The 24,092-nt window shown below is 33.7% G+C and overlaps 1 protein-coding gene across 3 annotated transcripts in view; it reads right to left on the bottom strand.

Annotated features, from left to right (window-relative positions):
- Positions 1 to 2,098: 2,098 nt before the first annotated feature.
- Positions 2,099 to 24,092, bottom strand: part of TINAG (tubulointerstitial nephritis antigen) — an 89,675-nt gene continuing 67,681 nt past the window's right edge. For 2 of the 3 annotated variants that reach the window (XM_073905123.1, XM_073905124.1), the window contains 3 exons: positions 18,487 to 18,532; positions 3,786 to 3,875; positions 2,099 to 3,053 (listed from right to left, as the gene is read on the bottom strand). In XM_073905123.1, coding sequence (XP_073761224.1) covers positions 2,919 to 3,053; positions 3,786 to 3,875; positions 18,487 to 18,532 — 271 coding nt within the window. In that variant the 3' untranslated portion in view covers positions 2,099 to 2,918. The remainder of the gene's footprint in view (positions 3,054 to 3,785; positions 3,876 to 18,486; positions 18,533 to 24,092) is intronic. The other variant, XM_025890624.2, reaches the window with a different exon arrangement.

Here is a 24,092-nt window from a genome sequence, read left to right as displayed (position 1 = left end):
AACAAATATTGTTAAAATGTCTATTCTACCCAAAGCAATCTACACATTCAATGCAAACCTATCAAAATACCATCAGCATTTTTCACAGAGCTGGAACAAACAATCCTAAAATTTCTTTGGAACCAGAAAAGACCCAAATAGCCAAAGTAATGTCGAAAAAGAAAACTAAAGCTGGAGGCATTATAATTCCAGACTTCAAGCTGTTTTACAAAGCCGTAATCATCAAGATCATATGGTACTAGCACAGAAACAGACACACAGATCAACGGAACAGAATAGAGAGCGCAGAAATGGATCCTCAACTCTGATCAACTAATCTTTGACAAAGGAGGAAAGACTATCCAAGGGGAAAAAGACCATTTCCTCAACAAAGGTGTTGGGAAAATTAGACAGCAATATGCTGAAGAATGAAACTGGACCACTTTCTTACACCTACACAAAAATAAACTAAAAATGAATGAAAGACCTACACGTGAGACAGGAATCCATCAAAATCATAGCAGATAACATAGACAGCAATTATGTGTTTTTAAAAGTGAGGTTAATCATCTGTCATTTTAGTGCATTATCATTTATTATTTCCTCAGCTTTTAGCATCTAAGGAATGTTTTAAAAATATTTTAACACCTATGACAGAGACACATCACCTCACCTGTGCCATTTCAGTGGACATCAGCCTGACATCCAACTCCCAGAACCTGCTTTTCTTTGCCTATGGGTTTTTTTCTTGACACTACAACCTGCCAGTTCAGAAAAACCAAGAAATTCATGGCCCTCTGGAGCAGTCCTGAACCAACACACATCCTTCATGGGTGACATTTATCTGAGGAATATATGAACCGCCCCTAGTGGGGTAAGAACACATTGCCTGTGGTACAACTTTGCCTGGGAATGCAGCCTTTGTTGTCTGCCTTCAGTGACCCTACATCACTACTCACGCTCTTCAGTATTCTCTTCACTGCTCAAACTATGTGCACTCAAACCTTTGTCTCAGGGCCTGTTTGTGGGCAATCTAAATTGGAACAAAACCAAATTATTTCTCAGTCCACTGGGGGAACTTTGGCCAAGGTGAATCAGCCTTGTGGGTAAAATCTAGGGCAGAACCAAGTCAGTAGATGCTGCTTCTGATGAAGCTGCAGTGATTAATGGAGAAAGGAACTGCAGCTAAGCTCACTTTCTGTGCTCAATTTCCTTACATTTTCAGCTTGTCTGGTTTATCTAATCAGGGCACAAAAGCATAGAAAAGTTCCAAAATGAAAATTCCGATGACAGAGTGCCAGAAATTGGAGGCCACGGATATCCCACCATTGTAATTATAATCGGCCATGCTCACTTATTGATCAGCTTTGCTTTTTCATTTGTTAGTTTGCCATTTAAGATGCCAGTGGATTATTAAAAGATTATATCCTTTCCCAACCATTATGATGATGCTACTTTTGCTTTTCTGACTATAGAGAACTAAAATAAAAATTAGATGCAAATTAGTGTCAATTTAGCTTACTTTTTAGAATCTTAAGTACTGAACTGTGAAATGGTTGTGATAAAAGTCTATTTATTCTTTCTGAGTCATGGTATCAGGTTGCTGTTTTCAGGAGTAAATATGTTATCTTTCCAAATACAGCTTTGCAACTGGTTTTAATAGACTTTACACAAAGTGTACTGGATTCCAAAAAATAGGGGTATGTGTGCGTGTGTGTGAAGACTGTACTTCTATTGTTAGCCTCTAAGCTTTTCCATTACCTACCAGTGATGGGGCTCAGGGCAGGCTGCCCCAGAATATGCCACTTTGACATATTGACTACTTTGAATTAAAGTTACTTTAGAATAGCCAGTACAATGATTCTCTGACACTCCTCTTTGTCCCCCTGAAAAAAGGAAATAAATTTCCTGTGTGAAAAGTACCCTCCCAGAACCATAAGATAGAGAGACATCCTTAGCACCAGAGATAGGGTATTCAGGGCTGAAAAAGCTATGTAAGCAAACTCTGCTTAGTTTCTTCACCTATTAGTACCCAAACCTGGGTTTCTTTGTCTTGTCAGTTCTTCACAAATCTATTGTTTCTTTGTCTAGGAGGTATAAAAGATGCCTGCTTCAGTCCCTTATTTGAGACTCATATTTTTATGGGGCATCTGTACATACAATAATTAAATATCTGTTTTTATCCTGTAAATCTGTTAATATAATTATGAGAGTGGGCAAAAGAACCAAGAGAGGTGGTGGGAAATTTTCCCTCCCAGCTACCATCTTCTTTACAGCACAGGCCATTACACAGTATAAAGAGTAAACTACCATAATGAATAGTTATTTCCTGTGGAGAGTTACTTTCCTTTTGAATTTAAATTGCAAGTTTGGTTAAGACAATGAAAAGAAACAAATGTTAGCTTATTGAGAGAAACAATTAATAATCTATTTCCATTGTTTTTGGAAAATCATAAGCAAGACATGAATTAAGACAACATTGAAAAAAATCATGAAGATGGTAAATTGGTGTTTTCATTATTCTGGGTTTTTTTTGTTGTTGTTGTTGCTTGTTTTTGTTTTTTGTCTGAAATCCTCATTGGTTAAAGACAGAAACTACTACATTTCTACAAAGGAATGCCATGAACTTTTATGACAAGTACTGTCACACTTTTGTGAACTATCAAAGTCAAAAAGGACATTATTATGAGAGAAAAAGAAAGACAACCAGAAAATTTTAAAGGCATTTAGCTACTCTGCTGTCCTCTATTAGTGTTTTTATATGTCCAGTGATATAAAGGAAGCAGAAGCATGGAGCCTGGGGTGAAACAGGAAAACAGGCACATTATAATAACAAGGTGAAGAGACAAAGATTCCACTGTCACAGAGAACCTCACATTGCTTAATTTCAATTTACGGGGTTACTTAAATGTATGGCCTTATGAAAATTTAATGATATGTTATGGCTCATCTGAACTTGTCAGATGGCCCCAAGCTGCAATAATCAACTTTTCAATGTCAGATTCATTTACTCCTCGAAGAATCCTGAAATAGCCATTCTCTCCCCATGACTTTCCCCAGGAATTGGCAGCAATCTGTAGAAAAAAAAAAATTAGAAAAGCTGAGTATCATAGTTGGATATTTAATCCTGACTGTAAAAACACAGGGAACTCATATGTAGCTTTAAATGCTTTTAACTTATTATAGATCATAATTATTAAGAGCCTAAATATTTTCTAAATAAGAATAAAACAGTTATATTATTTATCAGTTACAATAATATGCATGCATACTCAAGTTCACAATAACCAGAACTGGTATAAAACCTTTCAGTTCCCAAGCATACAATGGTAATATATGTATGAGAGTTTGAAATACCACATCAAAAGCTGATACACAAGCTGCAATTATAGTGTCTCCTACATGACTGACTCTGTGCTAGGCACCAGAGGAACACAGATAAATAATATATTATCCACTGTTCAGGGAGCTAACGGTCTAATGAAGGACAACAAACATAAATCAAGGACTAAGGTAAAACTATGCACAGGGAGCTACTGAAGACACCTGAGGGGCATCTCATGGTTCAGGAAAGTTGTCATGAAAGAGGTGCCACATGGGGTGCATATTAAAGCGTGGGAATAAATTAACCAGATAAAAAGAGGAGGAAAGGAAATCAGGTAAAAGAAAACAGTAAAAGCATAAACAGCAAAGCACGGAGCAGCATGAAACACTGAAATGAAGCAATGTAATTATTATAATTAGATCATAGAACAGAGGCAGGTTGGTAGGTTATGAGGCTGAAAGGAAGTTAAGGAAATACATACTGAGAAAATAATGGTGAAAATGATGACAAGTTGTTGAGTTTCTTCCAGCAGGAGAGCAGGGTGGACAAATTTATATTTGATTACATTACTCTGTGTGAAACAAGAAGGATGGATTTAAGAGGGTAAACACAAGAGGCAGGGAGACTAGCTAGTAAACTTGTAATAATCAAGTCAGATGTCTTAACAGGTACAGGGAAACTAGGAAGAAAAAAAGGGAAAGTATTTGAGAAATATTCAGCATAAATTCAGTAAGAATGAAACATTTTCTTTCTACTTTTATTTTTAATTTTAAAATATGAGTATGATTAGAAAGTTAGACTAGGTTCAGAATGTCTCCTGGGGTTTAGAGCTTGAGTGAGTAAGTCTTTGGGACGGGGTGGAGGGGAGATAGCAAAAGCATTAATGGAGTACATGAGAATATCATGAAGGCCAGAAGGGAGATATTTGACCACAACTAAATATAATAGAAACAGCCCTGAAGAATATATACCCAGAAATGGAATTGTTGAATCAATGGTAGTTCTAATTTTAATTTTCTGAGGAATCTCCATACTGTTTTCCACAACAAGTGCACCAGTTTGTATTCCCACCAGCAGTGCACTAGGCTTCCCTTTTCTTTACATCCTTGCCAACACTTGTTTTCTCCTGCCTTTTTGATACTAGCATTCTAACAGGTGTGAAGTAATATTTCACTGTGGTTTTGATTTACATTTCCCTGATGGTTAATAATATTGAGTGCATTTTCATGTAACTATTGGCCATTTGTATTATTTTCTGGGGGAGGGGAAATGTCTATTCATGGCATTTGCCCATTTTTTAATTGGATTATGTGTGGTTTTTGCTAGTGAGCTGCATGAGTTCCTTATATATTTTGGACATTAAACCCTTATCAGATAGATTGTAAATATTTTCTCCTATGCTGGTGGTTGCCTTTTTATTTTGCTGATTGTTTTCCTAGGCAGAAGTCTTTTAGTGTGGTGTAGTTCCACTTGTTGATTTTTGCTTTTGTCTTGGCATCTCTGGTGTCATACCCAAACAATATTTGCAAAGATCAATATCAGGGAGATTTTGCCCAGTGTTTTCTTCCTGTATCTTTGCAATTTCTGGGCTTATATTTAAGTCTTTAATCTATTTTGAGTTAATTTTTTGTGAATGGTATAAGATAGGATACCAATTCCATTCTTCTCCATGTGGTTGAACAGTTTTCTCAACACCAGTTATTGAAAGACTATCCTTTCTCCATTGCCTCTTCTTGGCTCCTTTGTCAAATGTTAGTTGATTATATATATGTGGGTTTATTTCAGGGTTCTCAATCCTGTTCTTTTGGTCTGTGTGTCTATCTTTATGACAGTTACACTGTTCTATTATAACTTTGTGATAAAATTTGAAATCAGGAATTGTCCAGCTTTGTTCTTCCTCAGGATTACTATGGCTGTTCAGGGTCTGTTGTGTTTCCATACAAATTTTAGGATATTTTTCACTTTTGTGAAAATTGTCATTGGAATTTTGAGAGGAATTTTATTGAATTTTAGACGGTTTTGCATAGTATGGACATTTTAACAATATTAATTTTTCTGATCCATGAACATGGGATATCACTCCATTTATTTGTATCTTCTTCAATTTCTTTTATTAATTTCTTATAATTTTTATCATTCAGATCTTTCCTATCCTTGGTAAAATTTATGCTAAGTATACATTTTTTTATTGTATTATAAATGAATTATTTTTTTCAAATGATTTACTGTTTGTGTATAGAAATGCAACTGATCAGGATACCTGGGTGGCTCAGTCCGTTAAGTGTCTGACTCTTGATTTCAGTTCAGGTCATGATCTCAGCTCAGTTCAGGTTGTGAGATCAAGCTCCACACTGGGCATGGAGCCTTGCTTAGGATTCTCTCTCTCCTTCTCCCTCTGCCCCTCCTCTCCCCCCCCCCCCTCGTGCACACACTCGAGAGAGAGAGAGAGAGAGAGAGAGAGAGAAAGAAAGAAGAAAGAAAGAAAGAAAGAAAGAAAGAAAGAAAGAAAGAAAGAAAGAAGAGAAAAAAAGGGAGAAAGAAAGAAAGAGATACAACTGATTTTTGTTTGTTGATTTTGTAACGTGCCACTTTGTTATTAGTTCTAATAGATTTTTGGTGGAGTGTTAAGGTTTATGTATATATAATCACATAATCTGCAGAGACAATTTACTTCTTCCATTCTGATTTGGATGCCTTTCATTTCTTTCTCTTGTCTAATTGCTCTTTCTAGGACTTTCAGTACTATGAGGAGGCACTCTTATTTTATTCCTGATCTTAGAGAGAAATCTTTCAATCTTTCACTATTGAATATGATGTTTACTCTGTTTTTCATATAAGGCCATTATTATGCTAAGGTAAACTCCTTCTAAACTCAATTTTTGAGAGTTTTGAACCACTAAAAGATGATGAATTTTGTCAAATGCTTTGTCTATATCTAGTGATATGATCATATAATTTTTATATTTCATTGTATTAGTGCAGTGTATCACACTTATTGATTTGCCTATGTAGCCAGACATAAATCCCTTTGATCATGATTATGATCATTTTAATGTACTGTTGAATTCATTTTGCTAGTATTTTTTGGAAATTTTTGAATATTTATTCATTAGGGATATCTTCTTTTCTTCTAGTGTCCTTTTCTGGTTTTGATATCAGGGTAATGCCAGCCTTGTGAAATGCATTTGGGAGTGTTCCCTCCTCTTCAAATTTTTGGAAAAGTTTCAGAAGGATTTCGTGTTAATTTTTTAATGTTTTTATTTAAATTCCAGTTATTTAACATACAGTGTAATATTAGCTTCCGGTGCAAAATATAGTGATTCAACAATTCCATAGAACACCTGGTGCTCATCACAACAAGTGCATTCCTTCATCCCCATCAACTATTTCATCTATCCTCCCACCCACATCCCTTCTGGTAACATAGTTCAGAGTCTGTTTCTTGGTTTGCCTCCCTCTTTTTATTTCCTCTTTGTTCATTTGTTTTGTTTCTTAAATTTCACACTTGAATGAAATAGTATTTGTCTTTCTCTGACTGACTTATTTCACTTAGCATAATACTCTCTAGTTCCATCCATATCATTGCAAATGGCAAGATTTTCTTTTTTATGGCTGAGTAATAATCTATTGTATACATATACACCATGTCTTCTTTATCCATCAGTCTTTGGACACTTGGGCTGTTTCCATAATTTGGAACTTGTAGGTAATGCTGCTATAAACACTGAGCTGAATGTATCCCTCTGAATTAGTATTTTTTGTATTCTTTGGGTAAATATTTAGTAGTGCAATTGATGAATCATAGGGTAGTTCTATTTTAACTTTTTGAGGAACCTCCATACTGTTTTCCAGAGTGGCAGGACAAGTTTGTATTTCCACCAACAGTGCAAGAGGGTTCCCCTTTCTCCACAACCTCACCTACACCTGTTGTTTCTTGTGTTGCTGATTTTAGCCATTCTGACAAGTGTGAGGTGATATCTCATTGTAGTTTTGATTTGTATTTACCTGATGATGAGTGAGGTTCAGCATCTTTTCATGTGTCTGTTGGCCATCTGCATGTCTTCTTTGGAAGAATGTCTATTAATGTCTTCTGCCCATTTTTAATAGGATTATTATTCATTTTTTGGGTGTTGAGTGTTTAAGTTCTTTATATATTTTGGACACTAACCCTTTAGCAGATATGTCATTTGCAAATATCTTCTCCCATTCCATAGGTTGCCTTTTAGATTTGATGATTGTTTCCTTTGTTATACAGAACCTTTTTTATTTTGATGAAGTCCCAATAGTTTATTTTTACTTTTGTTTCCTTTGCCTTCCCTTCCCTTCTAGACCCATATCTAGAAAGAAGTTGCTACAGTTGATGTAAAGAGGTTACTGCCTGTGTTCTCCTCTAGGAGTTTTATGGTTTCAATCTCACATTTAGGTCTTTCATCCATTTTGAATTTATTTTTGTGGATGGTGTAAGAAACTGGTCCAGTTTCATTCTTCTGCATGTTGCTGTCCAGTTTTAGCAACACCATTTGTTGAGGAGACTGTCTTTTTCCCATAGGATATTCTTTCCTCCTTTGTTGAAGATTAGTTTACCACATAGTTGTGGGTTCATTTCTGCGTTTTCTATTCTGTTCCATTTATCTGTGTGTCTATTTTTGTGCCAGTACCATAGTGTTTTGATCCCTACCACTTAGTAGCATAACTCGAAGTTCAAAATTGTTATATCTCCAGCCTTGCTTTTCTTTTTCAAGGTTGTTGTGGCTATTCAGGGTCTTCTGTGGTTCCATACAAATTTGAGAATTGTTTATTCTAGCTCTGTGAAAAATGCTGGTGGTATTTTGATAGGGATTGCATTAAATGTGTAGATTGTTTTGGGTAGTATAGACATTTTAACAATATTTATTCTTGTAACCCATGAGCAGGGACTGTTTTTCCATTTCTTTGTGTGATCTTCAATTACTTTCATCAGTATTTTATAGTTTTTAGAGTACAGGTCTTTCACCTCTTTGGATAGTTTTATTCCTAGGTAGCTTATTGTTTTTAGTGCAATTGTAAATTGATTCCTTAATTTATCTTTCTGCTGCTTCACTATTGGTGTATAGAAATACAAGAGATTTGCATACATTGATTTCATATCCTGAAACTCACTGAATTTGTTTATCAGTTCTAGCAGTTTTTTGGTGGAGTCTTTCATATAAACTACCAAAATTGAAATCAGAAGAAATAGAAAATTCGAACAGATCAATAACAAGCAAAGAAATTGAAGCAGTAATCAAATAACTCTCAACAGATAAAGTCCAGGGCCAGATGGCTTCAAAGGCAAATTCTACCAAACATTTAAAGAAGAGTTAATACCTATTCTTCTCAAACTATTCCAAGAAAAAAAAATAGAAAAGGAAGGAAAACTTCCCAATTCATTCTATGAAGCCAACATTACCCTGATACCAAAACCAGATAAAGACTCCACTAAAAAAGAACTACAGGCCAATATCCCTGTTGAACATGGATGCAAAAATTCTCAATAAAATACCAGCAAACTGTATCCAACTATACATTAAAAAAAAATCATTCACCATGATTGAGATTTATTCCTATGTTGCAAGGGTGGTTCAATATTTATAAATCAATGTGATATACTACATTAATAAAGAATAAGAACCATATCATCCTCTCAATAGATGCAGAAAAAGCATTTGACAAAGTACAATATTCATTCTTGATAACAACCCTCAACAAAGCAGGGATATACAGAACATAACTCAACATCAAAAGGCCATATATGAAAAACCCACAGCTAATATCATCCCTAATGGGGAAAAATTGAGAGCTTTTCCTCTACAATTAGGAACAAGACAGGAATGTCCACTCTTACCCCTGTCATGTAACATAGTACTGGAAGTCCTGGCTTCAGCAATCAGACTACCAAAAAAAATAAAAGGCATCCAAATAAGCAAGGAAAAAGTCACACTTTTACTATTTGCAGATGACATGGTACTCTCTACAGAGAACCCAAAAGATTCCACCTAAAAACTGCTAGAACTGATGTTAATTTTTATTTAAATATTAGGTAGAATTCACCAGTAAAACCATTTGGTCCTGTGCTTCTTTGTTGGAAGGTTTTTAATACAATCTTTTTACTCCTTATTGGTCTGTTCAGATTCCCTATTTCTTAATAATTCAGTTTTATAGGTTGTATTCTTCCAAGAATTTACCCATTTTTTTCTAGGTTACCCAGTTTGTTGGTATATAGGTGTTCATAGCAGTCTATTATGATCCTTTATATTCGTTGTGATGTCTCCTCTTTTATTTCTGATTTTTACTTATTTTAGTCTTCTCTCCTATTTCTTAGCCTGCCTAAGGATTTGTCAATTCTGTTTGTTTAAAAAAAAAAAAAAAAAAAAAAAAAGCTTATTTTTTTTATTTTTTATTGACTTTCTGGCCTCTTTTTCATTTATTGCTACTTTGATGTATATTATTTTCTTCCTTCTACTAACTTTAGGTTTAGTTTGTTCTTTTGCTAGTTGATTGAGGTATAAAATTATTTATTTGTGATCACTCTTCTTTCTTAATGTAGGCATTTAATGCTGTAACATTTCTTCTTATAACTGTTTTTGCTGCATTCTATAGGTTTTAATATGTTGTCTTTCCATTTTTATTTATTTCAAGATCCTTATTAATTTCTCCTTTGAGTGAGTGCTTGTTTGATCCATTGATTTTTCACAAATATGTTTTTTTCAGAAATAATTTCCACACATCTCTGAATCTTCCAGTTTTTTTCTTGTTATTGATTTCTAGTTCCATATAATTGTGGTCAGAAAAAATACTTGGTGTGATTTCAATCTTTCATTTGCTAAGACTTGTTTTGTGACTCAATATATGATCCACCTAGAGAATGTTCTGTGTGGGCTTGCGAAGAATGTGTTTTATGCTGCTCTTGGGTGGAATGTTCAGTATGTGTTAGATCCATTGGTCTAACATATAGTTAAAATCCAGGGTTTCCTTATTGAATTTCTGTCTGATTAATCTGTCCATTGTTCATAGTGGAGTGCCGAAGTCTTCTACTGTTATTGTATTATCTATTTCTCTCTTCAGATCTGTAAATATTTGCTTAATTTATTTGAGTGTTCCATTGTTGTGTGCATAGCTTATATCCACTCGATGAATTGATCCCCTTTTTGTTATAAAAACCTACTTTTCTCTACAATTTCTTACTTAAAATATGTTTTATCTGATATGAATATAGCTACCCCTGTTCTCCTATGTTTTCCATTTGTATGCAATATCTTTCTCCTCCTTTCACTTTGAGCCTATGTGTGTCCTTAAAGCTGAAATGAGTCTCTTGTAGACAGCATACAGCTGGGTCTTGTTTTTTAATCCATTCAGCCACTCTGTGCCTTTTGATTAGAGAATATAGTCATTTACATTTAAATTACTGATAAGTAAAAACTTAATGCTATCTTAATATTTTCTGGCAGTTTTGTAGTTCCCTGTTTCTTTGTCATCTTTTGCTATCTTTCTTATGCGTTATGATTTTCCATAGTGGTATGCTTTAATTCCTTTCCTTTTAACCTCTGTGAATCTACTGAAGGTTTTTGTTTTGTGGTTACCACAACACTTATATAAAATGTCTTATATATATATAACAGTCTATTTTATATTGATGACAACTTAACTTTGATCATATGCAAAACTCTATGCTTTTACTCCATACATAATTTATGTATTTGATGTCATAATTTACTTCTTTTTATATTGACCCTTTGCCTTCCTAATCAGTCCTGACATCATAAAGGAGCGCTTTCAAAACTGTGTCTAAAATTATGACTTCAATTTACGACTTCGAGGATGGAATGCCCTTAAATTAGCTAGAAATGAGACAGCAACAAAGTGTGTGGGAGTTTTAGCAACAATGAACTAAACTGAATTCTGATTTCTAAACTTTTTATTCAGTTCCAATATGTATACTTCCAAAGATAAGAAGTTAAATAAAATTAGTCATAACTTAAGATGAACTATCAAAGATAATATTTTTAAATTCTTGTAACTATGATATGTAGCACTGTACCTATTCTCATTTAGATGTCTGAAAATTATTACTACCCACATTTCATAATTAGATCTTTGGTAAAATCAGAAGATTATGTGATGCTTTTATAAGCAAATGCAAATGTATGTACTAATGAGAGCTAACCCCACAGGTTTGCAAAAAAAATACATTATAAATTATAAAGAGCAGTACTTAGTAAATCAGCATTAATGAAATGCACCTCAGAATATGTGTTTTGTTTATTAATCTTATTCTTCCAACTGTTATTTCTTCCATTCCCTCACCAATTTTTTGTTGTTTCTTCCAAATGCCTGAATTTTTAAAAATCTAATTATAAAGGAATGGGTAAAAATGTAGGGAAGAAATTTTCTAAAGATTTAAATTTCTCAAGATTTTTAAATCTTCTTTTGAGATATATAGTACAGTCACATGTATAAAATATATTAATAATAAGTGCACATGTTTATGAGGTTCATGCCTATGTAACCTCCATGTAGATCAAGACAAAAACCCATTTCTAGAATTCCAGGTCTAACATGTTCCCTCCCTGTCAATATCTACTTTCCTATCTATATCAGTTCTTCCTGGAATTGATGTTTTTAATAATGCAGTAATGCATTCTTTTATTCAATAAATAAATATATATGTTGTAGCATATATAACTAATTTATTATTTTTAATTGCTGTGTATTTTTTATTATATAACTGTACCACAATTTTTTTATCCATTCTCCTGTTGATAAACACAATGAACATAAGTAGTTGTACCATCTATATATTTAACAGTAGAATGAAAGTTCTGTTACTCCATATTCTTACCCATATTTGGTAATATCAATCCTTTTAATTTAAGCCAATCTAGTGAATGTGTGATATCTCACTGTGGTTTTAATTGGCATTTGCTGGACAGCTAATCATGTTGAACACCTTTTCATATATTGGCTTGCCATTTGGACTTCTTCATTTGTGAAGTTCAAATCTGTTGTCCAGTATTGTTATTGAGCTATTGTTATTTATTTTTTCTTTCTTCCAGTATATTAGTAAGAATTTTATATATTCTACATGTGAGTCCTTGCCACGTAGATAGATAGATGATAGGTAGATGGATAGATGATTGATCGATAGATAGATGATAGATAATATCTGTTTGTTTTACCTTTTCTATCACATAATGCTGTCTTCTGATAGTTTTTATTTTAATGCAGTCTGATCTTTTTTCTTATAAAATTTATTCATTTTCTGTGCAGTTTAAGAAAGCTGTGCCTAATTGATATTAACATATTTGTCTAAGTTTTCTTCTACAGGTTTTATTATTTTGCAATCACACTTCAGTCTGCTCCATTTCAAGTTAGTTTTGCATGTATTTTGTGAGTTAGGGGTCAAGGTTCAGGTTTTTTTTTCCATATGAAAAGAAAGTTGCTGTAGCTAAGGCATTGATAAACTATGGCTCATGGACAAATCTGGTCAGTAACATTTGGTACAGATCATGAGTTGAGTGTTTTGTTTTGATTTTTTTCCCTTAAAGAGTTGTAAAACAACTAAAATAGAATATGTAACAGAGACTTGTTGTGACCCCCAAAATGTAAAGTATTTGCTACCTGGCCATTTACAGAAAACAAAACAAAACAAAACAAAAAACCCTGCTAACCTTGGTCTAGAGCTGTTTATTATAAAGAGTCTCCTTTCTCAATTGAAATTCAGTGGTTTCTTTGTTGTAAAACAAGTGACCATATCCTGTGCATTAAATCCAGATTATCTGTTTTGTGATATCAGCCTATTCTTCTATTTTTTTGTTAATAAAATGATGTTTTTTCCAGTTGTATTGATATATAACTGACATGCATCAGTGTATATAAGTTTAAGGTGTAATAATGCTTTGACTTACATATATTGTGAAATGATTACTACAATAAGTTTAGTTAACATATATCACCTTATAAAGGTGAAATAAAGAGAAAAAGCAAAAAAAAAAAAAGACAAAAAAAAAATCCTGATGAGAATGCTTAGGATTTACTGTCTTAACAACTTTCACACATATCATACAGCATTATTAATTACAGTTACCATGCTATAATATTATATCCTTAGTACTTATTTATCTTATAACTGGGAGTTTGTGCCTTTGACCACCTTTCTCCTACTCTTACTGCCATCAACCCCTAGCTCTGTTAATCACAAATCTGATCTTTTTCTATGATTTTGAGGGTTTGTTTGTTTTAGTTAATATGTATAAGTGAGATCCTATAATATCTGTCTTTGTTTGACTTTACTTCACTTAGAATAATGCCCTCAAGTTTCATCCATGTTGTTGCAAATGGCAAGATTTCCTCCTTTCTGGCTGAATAGTATCCCATTGCACATATATATCACCACTTTTTTTTAATCCATTGATTGCTTTATAGACACTTAGTTCCATATCTTGGCTATTATAAATAATGCTGCTGTGAACATGAGGGTGCAAATATCTTTTCAAGTTAGTGGTTTCATTTCCTTTGGAAATATTCCCAGAAATGGAATTGCTGGTTCACATGGTAGTTCTATTTTTAATGTTTTGAGGATCCTTCATAATGTCTTCTATAGTGGCTGTACCACTATATAATTCTGCCAACACTGCACAAGGATTTCCTTTCCTCCATATCCTTCCCAGCATTTATTATCTTTTGTCTTTTGATGATGACCATTCTAACAGGCATGAGGTGATATCTCCTTGTGGCTCTGACTTACATTTCCCTAATGACTAGTGCTGTTGAGCATCTTTTCATGTACCTGTTGGCCATTTTTATGTCTTCCTTGGAGGTAAGTCTATTCAGATTCTTTGCTCATTTGTTAATCTCATTATTTGTTTTCTTGCTACTGAATTGTAGGAGTTCCTTAAATATTTTGGATATTAAACCCTATTCAGAAATATGACTTACAAATATTTTCTCCATTCCATAGGTTGACTTTCATTTGTTACTTTTGTTTTTATTTTTGCTTTGCTATGTGGAAGTTTTTTAGTTTGATGTAGTCCCACTTGTTTATTTTTTTGTCACTTATGCCTTTGGTGACATATCCCAGAAGTCATTGCAAAGATCAATATTAGGGATTGTTTCCCTGTTTTCTTCTAGGCGCTTTATAGTTTCAGGTCTTACGTTTAAATCTTTAATCCATTTTGAGTGAATTTTCTCAAGTGGTGTGAAATAGAGGTCCAATTTTATTCTTTTGCATGTGAATATCCCAGTATTCTCAACATCATTTATTAAAGACTACCTTTCCCTAGCCAGCCATTAGTTAATGCTACTTTTTTCTGAGAGAAACCTACCCTTTTAAAAACTCTGGCTGTTTTAAAATTTTTTTCTTTATCTTTTATTTTAAGCTATTTGATTATGAAATTCCTGGGTGTGGTTTTCTTGATTTCTCTTTCATGGAGTTGATTGAGCTTTCTGAATCTTTGGGTTGATGTCCTTCAGTTTTGGAAAACTATTGGCCATCATGTTTTTAAATATTGATTCTGGCTCATTTTCTCTCTTTCTCTCTCCCTCCCTCAATCCTTCTGAGAATACAATTACATATATGTTAAATCATTTGATTGTGTTCTACCATTTGATTGTATTCACACTGTCTTGTATTTGCTTTTGTTTTTTCATTATGTTTTTCTCTGTGTACTACAAGTTGGATATATTTTATTGAATTTTATTTAAGACCACTAATTCTGTTTGCTATTTAACACATACAGTGAGTTCTTAATTTCAAACATTGCACTCACAAATTCAATGATTCATATTTTAAATATATTTAAATCCTTTGTTAAAATTCTCCATCTTTGATCCTTTTTAAAATGTTTTTTACAATGATTATTTTAAAGCCTACATCTAAAGTATTATCTATTGCTTCTATTGAGTTTTTCCCCTTAGTTATTGGTCACATTTTTCTGCTTCACATGTCTCATAATTTTTAAATGTATGCTGGATATGTTGCCCTACTAAATAGAGATTGACCTTGGTATTATTGTCCTAAGAAGGTTAGCCTTTTCTTCTGCTAAAGAAATACAGTGAGGGACTAATCACCTCAATTTGTGCAGAAACTAATTTGGGTCAGGGCTGGAGATAAGGCTTTGTTAAGCTCAATACAGACCTGATTTAAAAAGGGGGGGGGCTATGTCTATTATGTTTGTGTTTCAGGCTCTCTTCCAATGGGACTTCTCCTGTAGGTTCTTCAAGACTGCAGACTTCACTGCCTTTCATCACTCTCCTCAGCTACTCACCCTGTTCAAGCACTCAGTAAATATTCCATAGGAAGAGATGGCTGTGTGTTTCAGGTTCCTCTATATTCGAATCCAGCTGGATTCTCTTTCTCTCAGAGGTCTCTCTCTCTCTCTCTCTGCATATTTCAAATGTAATCAGCTTGTGCCCAGCCCTACCGAATGCTCACAGGACAGAAAATCTTCTCCAGATTCAGGTTTCTCATTTCTTTAAAAATATGAGTTTGGAAAATCAATTCTGATGTTATTTTCAACTTATTTAGTGGAATATATGGCTTATTTTTATGTATTACATTTTACTTAGTAATGGAAGTCATCCATTTTTATTATAATTTACTATATTGTAGGCCTACTTGTAAATATTTTAAAACATTCATATATAATTGCAAGCAGATAAAACTTCTCTGAACTTTTCAGTGCTCTTGCAAAAAAAATTTAATCCCCTGACACACAAAAAGTGTATATGATATAGAGATAGAGAATATTTGCTTTCACTTCTGCCAGAAATATTTTATCTTCACATTCAATGAGAATTAGATCTGTAGCCATTTGTCTACTTAATTGATTTGATCCAAAAGGATAATAAAACTTCTCTTATCTCCCCAAGAGGGCCCAAGAGTCAGAAACCAGACAAGGTCTAAATTAAGCCCATGGTGCCAGGAGTACTGGAACATTATCTCCCATGGTATTTATATGTTTAAAAGGATGAAGTTCAGCATTTACAGACATTATCTGTGTTTATCTGGCCCTCAGAAAGACATACTTACATTCCTAAGAGTAAGGGTAAGAACACAAGACCCTTTCTATCCCATCTTAATGGATTTTTTTCCTCTCCTTGCAAGAAAGGAGGAGGTTGCCTGTCTCTTATATAGACAGATGGAGAAAATCCACTGTTCTCTGTCCCTCATTTATGAGGTTTCAGGTGCTATCTGTATGGAAAAAGATTGTTGCCTCTTATAACTGCCAGACTAAAGTGTGAGGACCCATGTGGTGACATGTGGCTGTTGATCTGGATGTGAGCATCAGTTAAGCACTCTTTTCTTCTGACCCACGTTCTTTAATTCAAATGGGCTAACATCTCAGACCCTTCATAATTCTTGGCAAACCAGTAGTACTAGTTAAGGATTTCATATCTTAATTAAACCAAATATTAATTTTTATGTAAAATGAAAACTATTTTAGTGACTTGACTAAATTTTTCCTGAATGCACACATTAATGTTATTCATTCACTCATTCAACAAGTATTGTGCATATTCCCAATATGTACCAGGCACTTTGCTTTGTCCTTTGGATAGAGTGGTAAATAAGGCCGATATGATCCTGGCCCAAGATGATGATACAGTTAAGTGGAGAAAAAAATCAACCAAAATGTGCAGCTTAAAAAAAATGGTAATTTTTAGTCTGATTCTCCTCCTTACCACTGACATTAAACAATTATCTAAATGAGTCACAACAGAAAGAAACCCTGCCTGTATGTCCATGAAATACAGTTTTCTTTGAAATTTTTTGACAAGTAGTAAGTTCAGAATTGATAGTAATTGCAACAAAAATAATTTAAAAGGATAGTATAGTATACATATATGTGTTGGATATATAAGAACGAGTAAGTTAGTGTATGTGTATGTATATATGTCTGTGTGTACACTACCCATGAGGCTCCAGGGCGGAAATGATGAGGTTGAAGATGAGAGGGTGACAGAAAGTTCTCTTGTGCACTTCCATTCATATTTACTCCACAAATAGCTATGAAGTGTTATATGCTAAAAACTGTTGTGAATTCAGTATCTTAATCAAAGAATTTGTTTTTGCCTCTAAATATTACATTATGAAATTGAATAACTGTTTAAACTCATTTAGTAGAAATCCCATACAGAAACTTAACTGTAGGGATTCAAAAAACATATCCCCTCCATAAATTATGAATTTTAACGATTGAGCATTAATGTTAATTACCGGCTACTGTAAGCTTCATCCTAATGAAGATAATGATATTTAAGAAAGCTCAGTTCAAATACAAAGAAGCATCATTCTATTTAAAAGCAAAATACCTCCATGTATCAACAACGTAGATATAAGGGGTAACCGCATATTTGGGTGATTGATTTTTGTGAGTGCCTTGTGAAGAAATCTAATTATCAAGAGTCACCCTGATGAGTTTCACTCCTAGTAGTTAATGTTTTATACGTTATAATATGCTCTCTACTGCATATATTCAAATTCAAATTTCATAATGAATATCATTACCTATTCATTCTATTTCTGCTTTTTTGCAGAAATTAAAACTAAAATTAAAATATACATAATATAAGACCTGGGACAATTCACCGAAGTTCATTGTAATTAACTGAATATTTGAGGTAATATGTTCCAGTCTTCTTTAAACTTTTTCTTACATTTAACTTTCTATAATTTTTTAGACTAGACATTGTTTCTTTCTCAGTGAAGAAACATGTATGTCATAATTGGCAAGAACAAAAATAAAACACTTTACCACTAGGAAATATTATATATACATATATAATATCAATATGTATAATTGATTATAACATTACAAAGCCATCATCCATAGCAAAAAAAAAAAATGGAAGAACACAAAACTGACATATGAGAGAAGTCTAACCATTAATACAGCTGATAACAAAATGTTTTCCTGGTGATTCTCACTTTGAAAAAAAATACTGATTCTTCATTTATAATTTGAAATAAGAGGAGTAGAGAAAAACTATTACTATAACATAAATGATATAAATATATAATGATTTTTCTGCTGGAGGAAATACCATTATTATAAACAATATTACAGTGACTTAGGAAAGGACTAACACAAATCAGGAAGTAGAGACTCAGATGATTCTAAAATACTCACTTCACAGCAGAAAGTCAGTTGGAAAGAGTTACATACCCAGAATTTTTCTTTCTGCCCTTGTGCTCCTTTCAGTATTCCCCATCTACAAATAATAATAAAAAATATTGGCATGGTTAAAAATGTTTGATTTGAATCTTGATAAAATGTAAATTATTGCCAGAACTTTATCTTTTCTATTTTCCTTATGGCCTCATCCTGGTTTACTATGGAACTGTCATCATAGCCCTACAAAAATGTGCCTGTGCAGTTTTCTTTTTGACCATAATGTTATTCATTTGCTCAGAATATACTCATTTATGTCCAAATTGATTAAAGTCAAATTCATTTATTAAAGAAGATAAATTCTAGGACAACTGAGGTATGGAGGTTTTAAAGTACTTAAAGATGCCTCCCCTCTTTAGATCTAGCCCTCTGAAACTCTACCCTACATGGTGTGAACTAAAACTCTCCAAGACTACTGATAACCATAATATACTGTGAATTGTGCAATACTGTTGAATCACAGATCTGTACCTCTGAAACAAATAATGCAATATATGTTAAGGAAAAAAGAAGAAGAAGAAGAAGAAGAAGATAGCAGGAGAGGAAGAATGAAGGGGGGGAAATCGGAGGGGGATATGAACCATGAGAGATGATAGACTCTGAAAAACAAACTGAGGGTTCTAGAGGGGAGGGGGTTGGGGGATGGGCTAGCCTGGTGATGGGTATTAAAGAGGGCACGTTCTGCGTGGAGCACTGGGTGTTATGCACAAACAATGAATCATGGAATACTACATCAAAAACTAATGATGTAATGTATGGTGATTAACATAACAATAAAAAATTTAAAGAGAAAAAAAATAAATAAATACAGATAACAGTTGTAGATAAAAGAATTTATGTGAAAATATGTATATGTGTATATTATTTCAAAAAATAGCTATGTGCCTAATGTGAGACTTCTGTTTACACATGTATGTATGGAAATCAAATATTTTACTCCTATAACTGGTCCGTTTTCAATGTAGCATATAACAATCCATAAAGAATCCAAACTTACAATAGCTCATGTTTTCTCTTGACTAAACCCAGTGAGGGAGATGTTAGTAACATATTCTATTTACTAATAAAATAACAAGACTTGTCTAAGAACATAGAGTGGGAGATGTTGGGCCCGGACTCCAAATCCTATGTTCTTCTTTATCTTATATTTTTCTCTTATAAATATCCAGCCCCCAACATCAGTGTGTCCTGAACAGCAACAGTTTTATGTGGAGAAAGCATATGGACTACCATTTTCATGTGCTGTGATGGATTGTGAGAATACAGTTCTGCCCCACATATCGCCCCACCAATCCCAGTATCCCTCTCTATAACAAACATTCCTTGGGGTGGGGGGGATTTCTTGAAAGAAATGCAAATTCATTCAAATATTTTCAACATGTCCATTTGCTAGAAAGCTGTTCTTAGTAGGGTACAGAATAAAATGATAGCACCATAGCACAGAGATAATGTCTAAAGGCAGGTTTATGGTAGAGATCTTGGGGGCATTCAAGAAAATATTTTAATGCATATAGATCCTTTGGCACAAAGGGGAGGGAAGAAAAAAATGATGTGGAAGATGGGAATAATCCTGAAAAAAGATAACTTTTCTTTCTCTTTTTCCCAGTAGAGGATAGGAGTGGTGATTGTAAGGCTTCCCATCTCTCTCTTGGTTTTCTGCTACACACAGGAATAGTAGACTGGAATACTTTAAGGTTTCAAATATTCTGGGCAGCTTAATGTGTAAGTTCAAGCAAGTTTAATTTTGAAAACCATTCTGCAGTTTTATCATTATATTTATATCCATGTAACTTTTCTACAAAAAGCTATTGTCACCATTGACAAAAATTACCATTCACAGTAAGTGCCCCCAAATCTTCAAAGGTCATTATGTACTTCAAGTAGTAGGTCATATCTGAAACTTTGAGTTGCTCATTTTCTACTCATTTATCATGACTCTCATAACAATTTCAAAAAGCCTTTACTGCAATCAAATTTCCTTTCAGGTGGTCCGGCTACTAGTTACTTTAGCTATTTACATTTATGTAAATACAGGAGTAAATCAGAAGTATCTAAGGAAACATTCAACTCCAAAATAAAACAGGCAGGAGAGGAATCCCATATCTGAGATTCCACCAAATACATGAGAAGTTCAGGGCAGTTTTGCTTGAGGCACTAATGAGCCTCCTAAGAAAGAATGCCTAATCAAAAAAGAAGTATCCGACAGAACAAGCTTGATCCAACAACTAAGACGAGATCAAAAGACAGGAGGAGCAACTGAAAGGATAATTCTCTCATTCACATCTATCCCCACTGGCCTTAACTAAGTTTAGAGCTGGGGGTAAGGGCCAGACTTGTTATAAGAACCTGATAGAGCTATTTCACTAAAAACTATATATTGTATAAAACCCACTAATGACACTCAAATAGAGAGCAATACCAAGTTTCTTTCCCCTTTTGTAAGATCTTCCTGACTTCTTGGGCTCCAATGCACTGAGGATGGTGCATGGGAAGACAAAGGAGTATTCAACAGAGGGAATGGAAAAGAAATACAAGAAAAATGCACCAGGAGTTGAGTCCTGCATTTACTGTTAAGTCCTTTTCAGATACCCCTAGGCACTCTCAAAAATACTGAGACACTGGGGGCATGCAGATCCACAACCACATATGGGGTCCAGATTTAGCAAAACAATGACTATACATAATTCCATTACTAACAGATCAGAGACTAAATTTAAGGAAACAACATTTTCTCACAAAGGAGAAGAGACTTCAGAATGTAGTCATTTGTCTTATTCCCATATTAATAAATAAATTAAAAGTGAAACAAACTACTGAATTTGAAGACTTCTAAAAAATACAAACTATCATTTTTACCATTGTTCAATCACCTATTTTTCATATGTTCCTGTACATTTTGTTAAGATTATTTAAATAATATTTTCAATGATATAATAGACAGCAATAATTCTTATTTTGCAAATCTATCAACTTTTTGGAGTTGCTATAAGTTTCAGGAAACACTATACTGTTCATTGTAACTTTAACCTTTATGGAAACACATTTCTAACCTAGAGAGAATGCCAGCATTCAGATTATTACAAACATTCTCAAAATGGACAGAAAAACAAATCAAGTCTTTAAATAGAGGTGAGAGAGGAAGAAGAAAAGTCCACTGAGGTTGAGAGTTTCAGAGACTAGAATGCTTGTGAAAGAGAATTATAAACAAAGGATACTAATCTTGACACAAAATTCAGATAAAAAGGAGATATCACACCTCACCAAGGAAGCTATTGTGCAGTTGCCTATGTTATACAGCCTCTGTGTCAAATGATAGGCAAGGTCCATCCATCACAAGATCTAATGTTTGCACTGCAAATTTCCGTTATCTTTTCTCACCTGTATCCGTTTTAGACAGTGGCTAAGATGGTAATCAGCCCATAAAGTCACAGTGGGGTATTGCAGAGAAATAAACCTGTGGGTTGTTTTCTAAATATCCCATGTTTTCTGAAAGACTGGGAAAAAAATCACTTTGCCCTAGGTGATTTCCCACTGGTATCATAGCAAATTCATGTGACTAAAACCTTTAACTGGTACAAAAAATGAAGACTACTTACATCGCTCGCTTATGGGAGAGAGTTCTTCTTTTCTTGATCTATGAAGAGCATTTTCATGTATATATATATATATATATATTCCTGAATTATGGTACTAGACTTTGACTTGCCTTTATACCAGTAGGCTGAATATTCTAGAAACAGGTATATATTTTCATAAATATTCTCTGTAAGTCAATGGCTGTCTTTGGGGACATAAGGAACTTCATTATATTCATATATACATTCTAAACATAACTATTTACACTCTTTCTTCCTTCACTTATACATCTTCATTTTAAGGACTATTCATAAACACTTCTTTAGAAAGAGCAGGACCATAACCTTACTCTGTTGAGATTGTTTCCTTAACCCTGCTAATTTGAAACCAATTATACAACAGGATCACAAGTTTGAAAGACCTTGAGAGTGGCTATCTTGCTTCAAGAAATTCTACTTCATATGAACTTTATACTGTTCTTTTGAATTTTTTCTAACTCATTAAGTTAAATTGTTTCAATTATTTAAGACCTATTAATACTTATTTTAATCTCAAAATTTCATGACACCTGGGAAAATGCTGGTATTGAAAAAATCTGGGCAGTTCTCATACCACATTCCCTGAGGATGCCTGAAAACTGAGGGTTCCCAATGCTGAGTCTATGTTTACATCTCTCACTTCAAACATGTGATCATTTAAGCTCTTCCTTCTGGATGGGCCTCATATGCCTACTTTTAGGTAGTTCTGGAAATACTACTCTTTTGCATAACACTGAGAGTCTTTCTGGAGAGACCATCAGTTCTGCAGGGTAAAGCATCAAAACCCATTCAAGGATGTTGTAAGATTTTGTATTACTAAGGTTATGAATGTCTTTACGCATGTCCTCTTTAAAAAGGATGTTGTTCTTTTCAGATAACAGTGCTAATCAATACTAGAATTATGAAAAGCATATTTTAAGCTTTTTCTAGATACCAAAATTAATTGGAACTGAGTAACTACTTTGCACAGGATTTTAAATCATAAGTGCTGTTGTTGTTTCTCCCTTGGTTTTGGTTGATTTTGTGCTTCAGGTGCATATATTCAGTAGTGGTCACATTAGATATGGTAAATAAGAGAGAACTGAAGATATGACTTTCTTAAGGTAATATTTACATTCCCATAAATATCTCTTTCAAAAAAAAAACAACACAGAATCTCTGTGTACTTCATCCACTTATTTCAGCCTTTATCCAGAAAACTGTCGTTTAGTCCAAAGAAGACATATCTTTTGCCTTCAAGAAGCCAACAATTTAATGAGAGTGATTAAATTGTTTAAATTATTTAAGACTCATTAATACTTCTTTTCTCTCAAAATTCAGTGACACCTGAGAAAATGCTATATTGGAAAATTTGGGCAGCCACTGCACCACATTCCCTGAGGATGCCTGAGAACAAATGGTTCCCTATAGTGAGTGAAAATATATCTAATGGGAGTGAAATGAAAAACAAACAGGTATAAAAATAATTTGAAGCTGCCCAAGAAATAATTTGAATCCATAATTGCTACTTTTATAAAAGCATGTTTTAAAAAATTTTCTATGGGTTACAGACAAAGAAATTAATTATCTGTAGATCTGTAGAGGGCAAAGGTGACTGACTCCCTTCCCAGAATTGAGTAGAAATTCTTCAGTTACAAATGAAAGTATAGAATTTTAGGCACAGTAAGTGCAAAGTCACAAGAGAGCTGGTAAAACTACATCTTATTCTAAGCCTATTCTAAGAGCAGCACCTGGTCTTGTGGGACTGGAGAAGAGTGAAGGGAGTAGCAGGAAAAAAAGAAAAGAAAAGAAATGAAAAGAAAAGAAAAGAAAAGAAAAGAAAGAGAGAGAGAGAGAGAAAGAAAGAAAGAAAGAAAGAAAGAAAGAAAGAAAGAAAGAAAGAGAGAGAGAGAAAGAGAGAGAAAGAGAGAAAGAGAGAAAGAGAGAAAGAGAGAAAGAGAGAAAGAAAGAAAGAAAGAAAGAAAGAAAGAAAGAAAGAAAGAAAGA

This window comes from Callorhinus ursinus, unplaced genomic scaffold (genome assembly GCF_003265705.2).
Source record: "Callorhinus ursinus isolate GAN/ISIS: 27379988/994484 unplaced genomic scaffold, GSC_fseal_2.0 scaffold22, whole genome shotgun sequence".
Taxonomy (NCBI): Eukaryota; Metazoa; Chordata; class Mammalia; order Carnivora; family Otariidae; genus Callorhinus; species Callorhinus ursinus.
Note: the sequence above shows the minus strand (reverse complement) of the source record. Positions and strands in the feature narration are given on the sequence as shown.